This window comes from Notechis scutatus, chromosome 16, assembly GCF_049901735.1.
Source record: "Notechis scutatus isolate UNSWTSFEM ecotype Mainland chromosome 16, rNotScu1.2, whole genome shotgun sequence".
In the NCBI taxonomy this organism is placed as follows: Eukaryota; Metazoa; Chordata; class Lepidosauria; order Squamata; family Elapidae; genus Notechis; species Notechis scutatus.
Genome location: NC_142024.1, coordinates 2,642,083 through 2,658,598, shown reverse-complemented (window position 1 = coordinate 2,658,598; position 16,516 = coordinate 2,642,083). Strand labels below are relative to the sequence as shown.

Sequence of the window (16,516 nt, the reverse complement as noted above, 5' to 3'; positions counted from 1 at the left end):
CTGCTATTTCCCTTTGGACCGTTGTAGCCAGGCCTCGCACACCCCAACACCTGCCTCGCCAGCCCATTTCTTCTGCAGCCAGCTAAGGCTTCCCTGAAGGCCTCTGGAGCTGATACTGATATCAGCTATGATGCTGGCCGCAGAGGCTTTCAGGAAAGCCTTGCCAGCCACAGAAGAAGTTCCTCAAGGCCTCTCTGATAGCGAAAAGGAGGCCGAGGGTGACATGCACAAGTTGAGGTTACTCAGTGGATGACTTCCCCTGAAAATAAGACCCGGTGCCTTTGGTGGAAAAAATATATATATAAGAGGGTCTTATATTCAGGGAAACACGGTAGAATCTGAATATTCTTTGGGAGGCCAACAGCTAGTATGGGAAGGGAGAATATAGATAATTCCACCCCCACCCCCCTCCACTCAATCTGCGCACTGTAGCTTGCTGAAACGAACGAATTGTAATAAAATGGGATGCAGAAAGTAATTAATACCTCTGTGCTAGTTTTAACTTAACTTGGGCATTTCAGATAAAACCTGTCTAGATTGACCGACGGAATCAAGCTTGGCTTTTAGAATGAAGAGGTTGTAGGATGGGCTGCGTGGTAATTTTGTTTGTTAAGGTTTTTGTTTAGTCATCAGCGTATTTTGTAATTATGCCAATTATTCCATGATTTTTTTTTCTCTAAATTTTGGAAAAAGCCTGGGAAAAAAATTACGTGTGTGTGTGTGTGTGTGTGAATGACATTAGGTAAAGAGTATTCTGACACATTTCTTTGATAAAGGGTTTTTTTAAAAAAAGTTTGCTTCATTGCCCTTTCCAAGATGCAACTAGATTGGACTGGCAGACTGAACTTTATGGAGCTTTCACCCAAACTTAATTTTCTATGGAGAGAAATCTAAAACAACCTGCATGTAAAGCATTTTTGATGTGAAATAGCTACGGACAGTTTTAGTAAGTGACTTTTTAAATTCCCAAAAAAGTTTATTAAAAGGAAGACCTTGTGCCATTCTTGGGTCCAGCCATCTTTATAAAACAAATGTAAAGAGCTATGTATTATGCTTCAAAGTTTTCTCTCTGCCCTGTTCTCTTAAAATATGTATATTTTAATCTTGTGGCATATATTGTATTTTAGCTGTCTCAATAAAAAACAGCCCTTTGCATATTGTTACACACATTATCTTGAAAGACAAATAGCTATTGACTAGTAAATTTGGCAGAGTGATAACATACTCAAATATTCTGTGCCAAATAACTCCATTTCTCCTTTACACCATTTTTTTTTTTAAAGGAAGGGGACGTGGGCTCTTTGTGGGAATAGGAAATTCTGCTTCCTTTTAAAGTGGTCTTTTATTCCAGCTTGATGACAAGGGACTAAGTGCCATTGCCCCCCTCCCCCATTTAAAAGTAGGATCTTGAAAAGCTTTTGGAAGAAAAGACTATTGAAACCAGACAAACACACAATGGATCTTAGGTTGATGATATGGGTATATGCTCAGCACATTCGAGCGTAATTCACCAAGGTTGTGGGGTTTTTCTATTGGGCTTGGCTGTGTTGCAACATCAGGTGTGGCCTTCCAGCCATTTCTGAATGTTCAAGGTAGCTCCTTAAGAGTGCAGGGCAGGATATCACAAGTATCTAGAAAGCTGCACTCTCTTAATACTTGCATTTCCCTCTCAAGCTCCACCCAGCTTTAAAGTGCATTAAAAAAGTTGGTAATACAAAAAAAAAAGACGGATGGACGTGTAAACTTCGTTACCACTTGTTGAATCTGCTATTTGAGGTTTGCCAAGAGACACTTTAAGAGGTGCTTCAGAGGTGCTGATGGAAGGCTTGGCTGGATTTTGAAACCAGCCAAGTCTTGAATAGAATTGAATCCAAAGCACCGTATAACCTGTTTTACAAGCCCGGCATCCCACAAGAACTAGATTAGTTATAATCTAGTTATTGACTAAATTAACAATAACTAAATCCTTCTGGAGCATTTTAAAAAACCAGGTCCGCCATAAGTGGGGTGATGCAGTTGTGTGTCAGGTAAGTTGGGAAGCGGGGGGTGGGTAGAGATTGCTATTAATGCCAAAGGTATGCTTAAAAGAAAACTGCAGAATTCAAAATTCACTAGGATGGGTAAAAGTCTTTAGAACTTCAAACTGCTTTTAAGATGACCCTCCTTCCTGACCTCATAACCTCTCAGATAAAAGTGGACAAGCAGCAGTTTGTTTTAAACCGATACAGATTTGCATCTTCTTGTAGAGGCAGTGAAAGTCAGAATGTTTTGACTTTCCATTTGATCACGGCAATTTATTTATCAAAATAAAAATCTCATTACACGTTCAAAGCTTGCATTTCCGTTGTCTCTTCGCAGTTTGCACCCATTCACCGGAAGTGTCGAAGATAAATCAACTTCTGGGAATGAAATTTCTCTCTACACAGAGGACACTCAGCCTGTGGGAAGGAAAAAAAAGGGATTAGGAAATGTAAACCCTTCAAATTGCTTTAAAAACTATCCTTGTCTTTAAGGCAGCCTCCTTGCATAAAATAATTCCCCTTTTTTTGACATGATTTAACGTATAAACCAAAGTAGCTCTCAAGTTTCAAGCATTATAAATTATAAAACTGGTCTTGCAGCCAATTAGTCTGCTCAGAACTACAGATAAACTTTGCAACTTGGAGCTGTAGGTATGGGAGGATCAAAACTGCATGTAAAAAAAATATCACCTATTAATTTTTTTCCCCCCTGTAGCAAAGACTTTTGATCCTAGAGAATTTCTAACCTCCAAGGAAAAAGCAGAACCTCAACGCCGGTGTATACATGGCTGTAGACATTTACAACAGGAAGAAAAAGCCGCATGCTTTGGGGCAAAGTTTCAGGGAGGCAACACACACCTTGGTGTGACACCACGCAGTGATGCACTCCCAGCAGAAGAGGTGCCCACACGGTGTGGCTGTGGCATGTCGACGTTCTTCTAAGCACAGCGAGCAACGCGAATTGCGGCTAAGGATCTTCTCTTCGGGTTGGCTTCTGAAGGAAATGACATTAGACACCATTATTCTACGGCGAGAAAGGCAATTCCAAAAAGAGATCTCTGCAAGAAGTAAGTTTTAGGAAACTACAAATCTCCCTCTGCACAGAATCTACAAACATGGTCATATATAAATATAGCCATTTCTTTGATCTACTTTTTTTCCCCGGTCTTACAATATTATGTGCTTCGGTCATGTATTTTTACTACTTTAAAACTCAATATTCCATAGGCCAAAAGTCCAGGTTGTGCACTACGATAAAAAGCCTTATTAGAATAATACATTTTAAAGTAGAATTACCTACAAACCTATATTTCTGGGGTGTAGTTTTAAAGTCATTTTTAACTTGATACAGTAGAACCTCTGGTCGTGACCATAATTTGTTCCATAACTTTGGTCGTACACTGATTTGGTCATGACCCGAACCTAATTTTAAAAATTTGACGCTTCCAAAAAAAAGAAAAGAAAAGAAAAATGGTGCGGAAGGGAAAATTGGCTGTGAAAAAAAAAATTGTGAATTTTTTGGTCGGAACCCGATTTGGTCGTAGTCACAAACGTTCATGACCAGAGGTTCTACTGTACCGTTTAACTCCCAGGTGGGAGTTAATTTTAATTTAGTTAAAAGCTAAATTTCAAATGCTGGTGAGGTGCTACTTGTTGATATCAATTCTCTACATTCCCTGGACATTAAAAAAATAATAATAATCCAGACTTTATACATCTGATGGGAGAGGTTACGGTGTAGCTTCCACTCTTTTTGTGCCCTCTGCCGATGTTGGAGGTTGTACGCGTAGATGCCAAGGGTCAGCCCCAGATGCAGGAATGAAACGATTCCAAGCAGCCTGTAACTTGATCGAATGCTTCGGTCGTCTTCGGTGGAACCCACAGAGCGTAACTGGAGAGCAGAAAAATCAAGTAAAACCATCAGCGGAAGGTTAATTCATACTTAAATGCTTGAAGAAGGATTTTGTTACAGAAGGAGCTCCGTCCAAATGTTTTGTGTGTGAGAAAGGCTATCCTTTTTAAAATCACGAGCTGCCTGCAAATAGATTAATGTTTTGAGGCGTTGTGGAATGTCTCCCGATCAAGGAAATTTTTATTTTTTTATTTATTAGAATTTTGTCCCTTTATTTTTTAAATAGGCAGCAAACAGACCCTAATAGTAGAGAGTGTTGCGGTGGCCTTAGAGGGGGAGCTCTTGCCTCACAATCAGCAGGCTATGAGTTCAATCCTAGGTAGAGGCAGCTATTTCTCTCTGGGAACAATGAGAATATTATCTGCTGAACAAAACTCCTCATTGGCGACAGGGAAGGGCATCTGGCCATTTAGAACACTCTGCTGGCTCCATTCAGTTGCCCAGTCTCCACCCCGCAAGGAGTCATGAAATGAAGATGATGAAACATACCTAATAGTCTTCCGTTCTCCTCATTTCCATACAACCATCACCCTTGTGAGGTGGGTTGAGGCAAAAGAGACTTTCCCAAAGTTACCTAGCTAGCTCTCACTTGTAAAGCGCAACTAGAATTCACAAGTGTCCTGGTTTCTAGACCAGCAAGCACCTTCTTAACCACTACACCAAACCTTCCAGGAAAAAAACAATGATGGCACCCTTGACTAAGTTGATTCTCTACGTCTGTGACGGTGCCCAAATTGAGAAACTGAAGCACAGGGGAAGCCACTCACATAGGTGATCCCTGTTGTCCTTTTAGAGAAATGGTAGAAGATGCCCTTCATGTAAAAGACAGCTAAATGCAACCTCTGCAGCAATGGGATGCTTTGCTTGACGATATGAACCGCCCGAGCGAGGAACGTTCTCTGCCCCTCGGTTAATCGCCTGGCTCGTTTCTGCAACCAGCTTCGGAGGAGCGCCCGACTATGGAACACGCTCAGATTCCGGCTGTGCAGAATCTGTAACCCGCTGGAGGCCGCCTCGAGCTCCTGCTCCAACAGGGACAGTCCCTTGTCTAACAAGTAAGGCAAGACAGTGTGCAGAGCGACCAAAACGGCCCGGCGTCTCAACGAAGGGACCTTCCTCTTGGATGGGTCGACTTGGATGACATTGACGTATTCTTCACCAAGGGTTTGATATCCTGAAATGGGGGGGTGAAAAAAAAGGCAACCAATGACAGAAACTCCGAAGAGGTGATTACAAATGCAGCAGAAATAAACAGATGGAATCAATTACCTGAAAGGGTAGTAAGGGTGAAATAGGCGACGTCGGCGAGGAGTTCGATCTCTTTCTGCCATCCCAGCCAAATTTTAGCACCTAAGGAGCCAGAATATATGGAATTAAAGCACAAGAAAAAGCAACACTGTTCCATTTTTATCCGACCGACATTTGAAAGGGGAGTCAGGTGGCGTATTTCTATCATTAAAATGACTGCCACCATCCCTGCAGAAATATGTATGTATGACTGCATGTAAGAATGGAATGGGAATGGAATAGAATAGCATAGGGTCCCTTCCAGCTCTATTCTGATTGGACTAAATAGAGTAGAGTAGAGTAGAGTAGGAATGGGAAAGAATAGAATAGAATAGAATAGAATAGAATAGAATAGAATAGGAAAGAATAGAATAGGAATAGGGAAGAATAGAATGGAATGGAATAGAATAGAAAATATGGAACGGAATGGAATTCTTTATTGGCCAAGTGTGATTGGACACACAAGGAATTTAGTTTACTGTATTGTCATCACACCTCGTACAACAAAATTAAATACCATCTTCAGTGTACAATTTATAACTATGAAAATAAATACAAACACACACACACCCCAATTTGTCTTCAGTGCAGAAGCCGTCAGTGTACATAAAGAATAAAATAAAATACATTCATCAAGAATCATAAGAATATAAGTATAATTAAGCTTAGTGGGGCTTATGCAACTTTTCATTCAACTTTTCATTTGTTGTTATACAATTTTTTTATCCGTTGGCTGATAACAGGTAAATTATATAAGTAAAATATGGAGCCAAAATAATATAACAATAACAAATAATGGAGCCAGTTTGTTCTAAATGGTTAACTGGAAAACAGGAGGCTGCGAGTTCCAGTCCTGCCTTAGCCATGAAAGCCAGATTTTGGGCCAGTCACACACTCTCAACCCACCTCACAGGGCTGTTGTTGTGGGTAAGAAAAAGAAGGAAGGTATGTTTCGCCCCCTTGAATTACTTAAATAAAAATAAAGGGATATAAATAAATATGCATTTTAGGCGTTGCTGATGAATGGCAAAATGTGAAACTCGGCTTGCTTCTTCCTTCTCACACGAAGATCCTGAATTTTGTTTCTTAAGCCCGCCTGGCATTCTATTAAAATAGGTATAAATATGTATTTATTTCAATTTAAATTCGAATTTGAGGCAAAACGCCCAGAAAAGGCTTCGGGGAAGGAGAAAAGGCGGAGGCGCCTCACCCGCCAGGCCGGAGAAGACGGCGCCGGCCCTGCTTTTCAGCGCTCCCCGGTAGAGCTCGTCCTTCTGGGCCGAGCGGACCAGGCGAGCCGGCCCGGCTTCCAGCGGCATCGCGAAATGAAAAAGCGGCCCGACGCCTCTTCGCCTCTGTCATCGTCGCTGAATTCAAACGTCATCCGCTGTCGGCGCGGCCCTTGACGTCAGAAACGGTTTTCCTTTGTAGAGTGACGAAAGTAGAGAGGTGCTCAGAGACATGACTTCCGGGTGTAAGAATCAATTTCATTCTATGAACAAAAGAATGTCGTTTTTAGCGTTCTTCTAATGCAAATCAACTGCAGGGATTTTTATTAGAAAATTAATTGATTGGTTATGCCCCATCAAACCGGTGTCGACTTATCACGACCCCATAGATAGATGCATTCCTTAAGATGCCCGCTAAATTCGAATAATTGGGCCTCGCATTCAAATGACTTCAACCTTTAAAACCTTTAAAGCTTTAAGCTATATAAAATCTTCAAATTATGCAGACCATTATACAAATCCCAGCGCGAAAACTCTGCGGTGGTAACAAAACAATATTCTCCGAGTGACCTCGGAATGTGATTATGTAAAGTCTCCTATCTATTGAATTTCGTACTTCTATGGTGCTGAGTGACGTAATCAAAACGCGCAGCCATCGCTTTAAAAAAAAAAGAGCGCCCTCTTCGGGGTAACTCACGAAACGATTCCCTTAATAGCTTGGCCGCCGTGACCACCGCGAGGCGCCTGCGCACTCGCGCGGTCGCCTCATTGCCATGGCAACCTGAAAATTTCCCGCCAATTGAGAGCCTATGCGAGGCGAAGGAGGTGCGACTTTGGTCAATGTGAATGAAATAAAATTAGAAAGGAAGGAAATTTAAGAGCAACAAGGTGGTGAAGTTTCACCAGCACTGCAAAAATATATGCTGTCCTTTCCCCGCCAAATTCTTACTTATTGAAGTGTTTTATTTTAAGTGTTTATTCATTTAAGGCCTGCAAAAAAATGGCTGCCGAGGGGGCCCCCTGCCATTTCCCCCCCCCCTGTTTTGGGTAACTAGGAAGAGGCAGGTGGAAGCAGAAGGGCTTTTATCTCCTTTCCCTGGAGCTGGGCTTGTGGAAGGCTTTAAATTGGGTTAACTAACCCTGGTTAATTGGAATGCAGGCTTGTTGATTGGTGCTTATCTGGGGTTTAGGGCCTCGGGAAGCCTGCAAAATGAGGTTAGTTGGGTCAGTTGGAGAGCCAGTTTGGCGTAAGGGCTAATTTAGGAATAGGGAGGCTTGGATTCGAGTTCAACCACGTCTATGGAAGGTCATAAAAAAGAGAATTTCCGTGGAGGTGCATTATTGCTCTCTGGAAGTTATGCTGACTTCATGGGGTCCTTTGTGGGGGCTAAAACCCCCATGGAAGCTACCTTGAGCTCAAATACTTATTTGTATTTCACGTTTTCCTGCCTTTATTACGTTATTATTTAATTATTAATTACTTATTATTGACTGATTAGGTCATGCAGGTAATCCTCGTTCGTTTAGTGACCGAAGTTACAACGGCACTCGAAAAAGTGACTTACGTATGAAAACTGGTCATGAGTCACTTTTTTCAGTGCCGCTATAACTTTGAAACGGTCTCTAAATGAACTGTTGTAAGTCGAGGACTTCCTGTACAAAATAGTTTACAGAAACCTATTTATATTCCCCCCAATTAATTGCACAACTGAGCTCCTCTCGCCTTTTCACAATAATAATTAATTTGGGAAACATGCTTGCCTTTCTTTTTCCTCATCTCAGCATAATTAAGCCTACACAGTGATGGAACAGGAACACACAATCAGCAGCAGCAGGAGGGAGAAACAAACCCCAAAATAACAAAAGCACATCCTTGATTGCCCTGAGATACGAAGCAAGGTGAATGCCCGAGGAGCAACCTGTTTTATTCCAAATTTGGGGTAAGATTTCTGCTTGGTATTTTACGGAAAGCCCATGCCGGCTTGGAGATTGAATTTGGACATTTCTGGAGGATTTTGCCTTACCAGGTCTGAGGGCAAGAAGCTGGCAGTCACTAGATGGCAGCGAAGATTTTTAGAACCACATTCTTTGTTGCAGCCTATCCCCCATCTAGCATTTATGGCAAATAGAACATAGAGCAATAGGGTTGGAAGGGATCGTGGAGGTCTTCTAGTCCAACCCCTGCTCAAGCAGGAGACTCAATTAACCATTCCAGACAAATGGCTTTCCAATCTCTTCTGGAAAACATCCAGGGATGGAGCACCCACAATTTCTGGAGGCAAGCAGTTCCACAGATTATTCAGGAAACTTCTCTTTACTTACTAGACTAGATTTGGTTTGGGTCTTTAATGATTTTCCACCCATTACTTCTTGTCCTGCCTTTAGGTGCTTTGGAAACGAGGTTGACCCCACTCTACCTTGTGAGACAGTCCCTCAAATAGCAGAGACAGCTGTCGTGCCTCCCCAATCCTTCGCTTCATTAGACTAGACATACCTGAACTGTTCATCATAAAGTATAGCAGAAACATTGGATTCTTAGCTGACAACAATGCAGCATTTGAATGGGCTTCCAGATCCGCAAGTTGTATTCTTTCTACATTTATCCATAAATACATTAGATAACCAAGGGAATCTTAGGCATCCTTGACTTACAAGTAATCTTTGCCTTACAAATATTCTTTGAACAATCTTTCATCGTTAAACCCTGAAAAAAGTGACGAAGTGTCAGTCCTCACACTTACAACCATTGCAAGTCAACCATGGAAGTCAGATTTCTTGAATGGACAGAAATGACGGTCTGCAGAATTTCTGACTTTCTCCCTACCTGTCTCAGAAAGTTTACTATATTTGGGGGTAGGTTAGTTAATGCTGCGGGTTTCTTCCCAAGTCTGAATTAATTATCCTTCCCAGCTGATTCACACTTCGCCATTATGTTCTCCTCCTCCATTCTTCTACCTTTTTATTCAGCGAGAGCGAAAGGGGCGAAGGAGAAGAAAAAAAAAAGCAAGCTGTTAAATCACTCTCACATACGAGATGAGTAATTCGACCTCAGGAGGTTTGTGAAGCAATACAGGGGAAGTTGCAGGAATCTGAAGGGCCCCGCTTAAGCGTTGAAAAGCTGCCCGCCTTAGCATTCCTGGCTGAAGGGCAAAATGGAACCGTACCAAGCGAAAAATCGTTTCAGGCCAGGTAGCCGAGGCCGGCTCGCTTCAGCTCCGTAAGACCTCCGAGTGCCTGTCCATAGAATTAGAATGCAAGGAACACTTGACAAAGGAGAAAAACCCCACCAGGCACAACTTGTTCCTGAAGCTGAGAAAAGAATAGACCAAATGACAGGACCGCTCTCGGTAAATAGACTTGCTAAGTGCTCTCAGGCTTTGGGTAGGATTCCTTTTATGTTTTAGGCTGCAGCCCTCAGCATGTTTATTAGATGGAAATTAAGTCCCAGTGAATGGAGTGGTGGTGGTTGTTTTTTTTTTACACCCCCCCTCCTCTCCTCTCTCATAAAATGCCAAAGGATTTTATTCAGCCTCACATAAAAGTGAGAAGTCCAACAGGGGATACAAGGCAAAGCGCTTGCATTGACAAAGCTCGTGTCACTGGGGGGGAAAAGGATTGCCAGATAATTAAACATGGAACAAGGTTGCTGGGAGGGTTTTCCATCAGGACCACAATGTGGCAGTTAGAATTTGCACTCAGGGGTGCTTCTGTGCTACCTTCTTAGAAACTCAGCACTTTATCCAGGGCAATTCAAGCCAGTGGCATCTCCTGCCAGCTCCTCATCCGACAGAGAGTTGAATAGAATAGAATAGAATAGAATAGAATAGAATAGAATAGAATAGTTGGAAGGGACTTTGGAGGTCTTCTAGTCCAACCCCCTGCTTAGGCAGGAAACCTTACACCACTCCAGACAAATGGTTATCCAACTTCTTTTTAAAAACTTCCAGTGTTGGAGCATTCACAACTTCTGGAGACAGGTTGTTCCACTGGTTAATTATTCTCACAGTCAGGAAATTTCTCCTTAATTCCAGGTTGCTTCTCTCCTTGGTTAGTTTCCACCCGTTGCTTCTTGTCCTGCCTTCAGGTGCTTTGGAGAATAGCTTGACTCCCTCTTCTTTGGGGCAGCCCCTGAGATATGGGAACACTGCTATCCTGTCACCCCTAGTTTTATACATACAGTAATGCTGTCAGACTTAATAAAGGCCTTTGCCAGCCTGTGGATGTACCATTTTCCCCTCAGACAACCCTTGTCTGAAATTTGTTCTATGTATACATTTTGGCATCCATCTGGAACTTGGGAAAAGAACAGTTTGTCACTGCCTGTGACTCACTGGCAAAAGTCACAAAAGAGGAAAATGATTGTTATGTCAGCAGCATAATCCGCAAATAGCCCTGTTCCTGACAAATTACCTTTCTCACACACACCTTAAACCCTTCGGTTCTCGTGTCATGTGGAGGGCTGAATTCAGAGTCCCAGTTAGAGCGAAGCCACTAAATCAAAAATGTTGGTGATTTACTGGCTTTGGGTAAGCTCCCTTTTGACCTGATAGGAAGGGACACACCTGCCTTCCGGGAAAGTGATTTAAAAACCCTTCTCCCCCCCTCGATGTGATGTGAGGCCAGAAGGGCTCATTGAAACAATTAAAGGCCAGTCTCTCTCCATTATGGTCCCAGACTGGTGACACTGGATATATCTGTGATATTGGAGGGGAAGCTAGAATTCACGCTGCCAGATAGGAGGTACCAAAGTCTCTGTTCTGCTATCAAGTGATCAAGCAGCAGATTTAGCACTTCATCATCGTCTTCTTTCAACGGTCCCATAATCCTTTCCAGGGTAGAGTCTGGGCAACTGAATGGAGCTGAGTGTTTCCTGGCCGGATGCCCTTCCTGTCGCCAGTGTGGAGCTTTTGTTCAGCAAATATATTCTCATTGTGCCCTGCCTCTACTTAGGATTGAACTCACAGCCTCCTGATTTTGAGGTGAGAGCTCCACCTTTAGGCCACCGCACCACTCTCAGATTTAACGCTTCCTCTTTGTAAAAATAGCTTATTTTGAAACTCCAAAGCGGTGTTTCTTGACCTTGGCAACTTTTAAGGTGTGTGGACTTCAACTCCCAGAATTCCTCAGCCAGCACGTCATAGAATTAGAATAGAATAGAACAGAATAGAACAGAACAGAACAGAACAGAATAGAATAGAATAGAATAGAATAGAATAGAATAGAATAGAATAGAATAGAAAATAGGAATAGAATAGGAATAAGAATAGAATAGAATAGAAATAGAATAGAATAGAATAGAATAGAATAGAATAGAATAGAATAGAATAGAATAGGACAAATATAGAATGGAATAGAATTCAGGAATAGAACAGAATATAGAACAGAATATAGAATGGAATGGAATGGAATGGAATGGAATGGAATAGAATAGAATAGAATAGAATAGAATAGAATAGAATAGAATAGAATAGAATAGAATAGAATAGAAAATATGGAATGGAAAGGAATGGAATGGAATGGAATGGAATAGAATAGTTGGAAGGGACCTTAGAGGTCTTGAGGGCCCTGCTCAGGCAGGAGAACTATACCATTTATGAGCCACAATGGCGCAGTGGTGAGAGTGCAGTACTGCAGGCTCCTTCTGCTGACTACCGGCTGCCTGCAATTTGGCAGTTCGAATCTCGCCAGCTCTCGCTTGACTCCGCCTTCCGTCCTTCCGAGGTGGGTAAAATGAGGACCCAGATTGTTGGGGGAAAGAGGCTGACTCTGTAAACCGCTTAGAGAGGGGGCTGTAAAAGCACCGTGAAGCGGCATATAAGTCTTAAGGGCTGTTGCCATTTCAGAGAAGTGACTGTCTAGTCTCTTCTTAAACACCGCCAGTGTTGGAGTGCCCACGATTTCTGAAGGCGTCTTAAAGTTACCAAGTTGAAAAACGCTCTCTAAAGGACTACCATAACAACAAGAAACAGGAGGCAAGTTCCACTTATTTTGTCCCAGTGAACATCCTGGAACTTGGAAGCCAAGTAGTTGGGTGTATTATAAGGGGGGAAAAAAAAGGGTGAAGCCAGGTAAACAATTTAATTTAATTTAATTTGAACTGAGTTGAATACGATCAGTGGTGGCTCGGTGGTTAGAATCCAGTCTTGCAGGTTGACTATGCCCACAGCCTGGAATTCGATCTTGACCGGCTCAAGGTGGACTCAGCCCTTTCCATCTTTCTGAAGTCTGTAAAATGAGGAGGAGCAATAGGCTGACTCTATAAACCGTTTTAAGAGAGAACTGTAACTGTGAAGCGGTATATAAGTCTGCTATGGCTAGCAGCATTTTCTTTTCATTTGAAACCCTCAAAACCACCAATATATCGAAAGCTTGGTGGGGGGAAAAACACCTTTGAGACCACCATGATTTGGAGGATTGAGAATCTCCGCGGACAATTTGCTTCCTTCCTTCCCCAAAAATAAAATAAAATAAAAATTTCACTAGGTGGCAGGCCTGCCTCAAATCCCAACTTCTGAACCGCTTCGTTTTCTGAGAACCAGGCGTGGAGTATTCCACTGCCAATCTGGATGGCTTTGGGGCCGGACAAGAAAGAAAAACAGCACAGATTTTTTAATCACAAAGACAAGATATTGATGCAGTTCTCAAACCCTGGCCCCAGGGCTTGTGCAGCCAAAACGAGGAGCCTGTAGCCTGTAGCATGTTTTAACAGTGCTCTCACTTTAATTATCTGTGGCGCATACACACACACACACACACGCGTTTCTCAAGACCCACTGTGAGAATCCCTCCTGTTAATTGCTGGCTTAGTCTAAAATTTGTGCTCCACAGCACAAATACAGCCATCCTTGAGACAGCAGCATTAAAATAAGAGGTGTTGTTTGTTGGATTTGTATTCTGCCTCTTGTACCTGAGGTCCAGGTGAAGTGCACAACGTAGCTTCCTTCTACTTTTATTAGCAGGCTGGACCGAGAAGGAGCGACTGGCAGTCCCAAAGTCACCTGGGGAGCTTCCATGGCCGAGGGGCAAACTAGAATGTAAGTCTCTTAATCCAGCATTTAAAAAGGAGTGCAGAGAAGGACAGCAAATATTATTAGGAGACTGGAGGCTAAAATGCAGTATTATAAAGAACGGTGGCTGGAATTGGGGATGTCTAATTTGGTGAAAAGAAGGACCGGGATGGACAGGACAGCAGTCTTCTAATATTTGTGGGGCTGCCCCAAAGAAGAGGGAGTCAAGCTACTCTCCAAAACACCTGAAGGCAGGAGAAGAAGCAATGGATGGAAACTAATCAAGGAGAGAACCAACCTTGAACTAAGAAATTTCCTGACAGTGAGAAGGATTAACCAGTGGAATGGCTTTCCTTCAGAAGGTGTAGGTGCTCCATCACTGGGAGTTTTTAAGAAGAGGCTGGACAGCCGTTTGTCTGAAAATGGGATAGGGTCTCCTACCTAAGCAGGAGGTTGGACTAGAAGACCTCCAAGATCCCTTCTAGCCCTAGGATTGTCTATTCAGCAACCTTAAAGCACGCTGGCTGGGGAATCCTAGGAGTTAAGTCAGAGAGGGCTCCATCCTGGAACTAAGGAGAAACTTCTTGAGGGTGAGAACAATTCCATCAGTGGAATGACTCACCTGCAGAAGTTGTGGCTTGCTCCATCACTGGTAAATCCAGATTAGGCCCAGGGATTGGAACAGGAAGCCTACTTGGGCACTGCAGATGTTGATCCTTGCACGGTTTTCAGCCAAGTGCCTGTGATTAAAAGTTACGTTTTTAAGGACCTGCTTCCAAGAGAACAGGTTTAGGGCTGAGCGTGTTCCTTAACCACAGGCTCCACGTCTCCTACAAAAGCAAGTGAGTAATTTTTCACTGGCCCCATTTGGCAGAGTTTGAAACGGAGCCAGAGGGGCCAACCGCGTGGCTGTTTCAGAGCTTCAGAATTGGCCAGGAGCAGGAAGAGACTCCCTGTCATATATATGAGTCCCAATTCCTCCAAGCTGGATTTCATAAAAGAAGTGAGGAAAAAAAATCGACAACGATAACTGACGTTGCTTGACCTGGGCTGCCAATTTCCAGGTCATTTCTAAATGGCAGACAAGTTTAAATGTTTTGTCCACCATCTAATCATTGTCAGTTGCAGCCTGCAATTGTGGCTGCATCTGGCTTCATAACATGGGAGCAAGCCTTAAGGGTGCTTCTTGTTGATTTGACTTAGTTTTGTTTTTTTTCCCTGTGTGTGAATAAGCTGTTGTGTCTTAACAACCCACGGTTGGTATCTTTGTGATGGCAGTAGAGTCAAAGACAGGGGGATGCCAGGTTGATGGATGGAGGTTTTGGGGTACATTGTTTGAACCTTCCCGCTGATCTTCTTCCTTCTCCTTGAACCAAGATGTGGAGAAAAACGGGGCCTTTGACAAGTGGGCTTTGGAGGCTCAGCATGCCAGATGAAAAGGATGTGTAGAAAAGAGCTTAAGTTAGAGAAAAATGTAACACCACCGTAACATATTAATGCACATCAAAACCCAAGAGGTGTAACGTTAGAGAAAGTTGCTTGCAAAAAAAAAAAAACCCAGCGCATAAAAAAAACCATGCTCCGAAGACAGACTCATTTTTGTGCGGCCTTAAAAATGTGCAACCAGATGTGAAAAGTGGGTGAAAGGGAATACGATTCCAGACTGAAAAAATTAGAAAGCGAGAGAAACTGAAGCTGATAGGGTTTTTTTCTTTTTTTTTCTTTTTCTCTTCCTCTCTCTCTCTCCCTCAAGTGACAGAGGCACAGCGTAAGAACCAATTTATTAGGATTAGCCTTGCCAAATTCTTATGAGCTGTTAAGCTTTGTTGAGCTTGGAGTTGATTAAGATTTAAAAAAAAAAATTGGCTGGATCCATCATTGTGTCTGGAACTTGATTTCCTATTTCCAAATAGTGAAATTAGCCCAGGAGGAAGACTTTTGACATGATCCATTCCACTAGCATGAGTTATTTCCTGAGAAAATAATATCTTTTTAACCAGTTTAGGGATGTGCTCTTGTCACAGAGGACACTCTGCGAAACGTCTCCTCCTCTTTTAATTTTATCACCTCCAAGGAGTGTTATTATTTTCTCTCTCTCTCTCTCTCTCTCATCTGCATATATATATATGTGTATATATATATATATATATATATATATATATATATATATATATATATATATCTGCATCTCTCTCTCTCTATCTGTCTATCTATCTATCTGTCTATCTATCTATCTATCTATCTATATCTCTATCTTTATCTCTCTCTCTCTCTCTATTTCTATTTCTATCTATCTATATAGCTCTATCTCTATCTATCTATTTATATTTATCTATCTCTATCTCTATATATCTATCTTTATATCTATATCTATTTCTATCTATCTATATATCTCTATCTATCTCTATCTCTATATCTTTATATCTATATCTACCTATATCTATATCTCTCTATATATCTCTGTATCTATAACTCTCTATCTCTCTATCTCTATCTATCTACTCCTATCTACTCCTCGTTTGTTTAGTAGTCGACGCGCAAGCTAGAACTTGTCTCTGTCGCCTGCCTCGCAATTCACTCTCATTATTCCTCGTGGGAAAAATTCGCTTGTGTACTCGCCGTTTTTGCTCCTCATCGCAGATCCCGCAACCAATTCACGAGGAGTACCGAGGTATCACTGTATTTTGTATTCAGTTCTGAGAAAGCATACATACAGTACCTTCTTCCACACACGGTATTCCCCCTCAACTGCTCCGGGGTTTTAAGTTGGAATTTGGAATGAAATTCTAAGAATTTGCAGCCGGCGTGTGGTAGACAAGACGCTGCCTGCCGAAGAAAGTGTGTGGGGAAAACTCTTAGGGATAAAAGAGCATTCTTCTTCTTCTTCTTCTTCTTCTTCTTCTTCTTCTTTCTTCTTCTTCTTCTTCTTCTTCTTCTTCTTCTTCTTCTTCTTCTTCTTCTTCCTCTTCCTCTTCCTCTTCCTCTTCCTCTTTCCTCTTCCTCTTCCTCTTCCTCTTCCTCCTTCCTCTTCCTCCTTCTCTTCTTCTTCTTCTTCTTCTT

General features: G+C 42.2%; 1 protein-coding gene across 2 annotated transcripts; it reads right to left on the bottom strand.

Moving 5' to 3' along the window:
• Positions 1–2,273: 2,273 nt before the first annotated feature.
• Positions 2,274–6,633, bottom strand: PEX10 (peroxisomal biogenesis factor 10). Of its 2 annotated transcripts, none has more exons than XM_026688149.2 (6): positions 6,431–6,633; positions 5,203–5,283; positions 4,701–5,107; positions 3,737–3,912; positions 2,880–3,015; positions 2,274–2,438 (listed from the first exon to the last, which is right to left on the bottom strand). In XM_026688149.2, the coding sequence occupies exons 1-6, from the start codon at positions 6,537–6,539 to the stop codon at positions 2,370–2,372; spliced, it is 978 nt and encodes a 325-aa protein (XP_026543934.2). In that variant the 5' UTR covers positions 6,540–6,633; the 3' UTR covers positions 2,274–2,369. The 2 variants fall into 2 exon arrangements, with proteins under 2 accessions (XP_026543934.2, XP_087800556.1); XM_087944430.1 differs by lacking the exon at positions 6,431–6,633 and adding an exon at positions 5,791–5,878.
• Between the last annotated feature and the right edge of the window lie 9,883 nt (positions 6,634–16,516).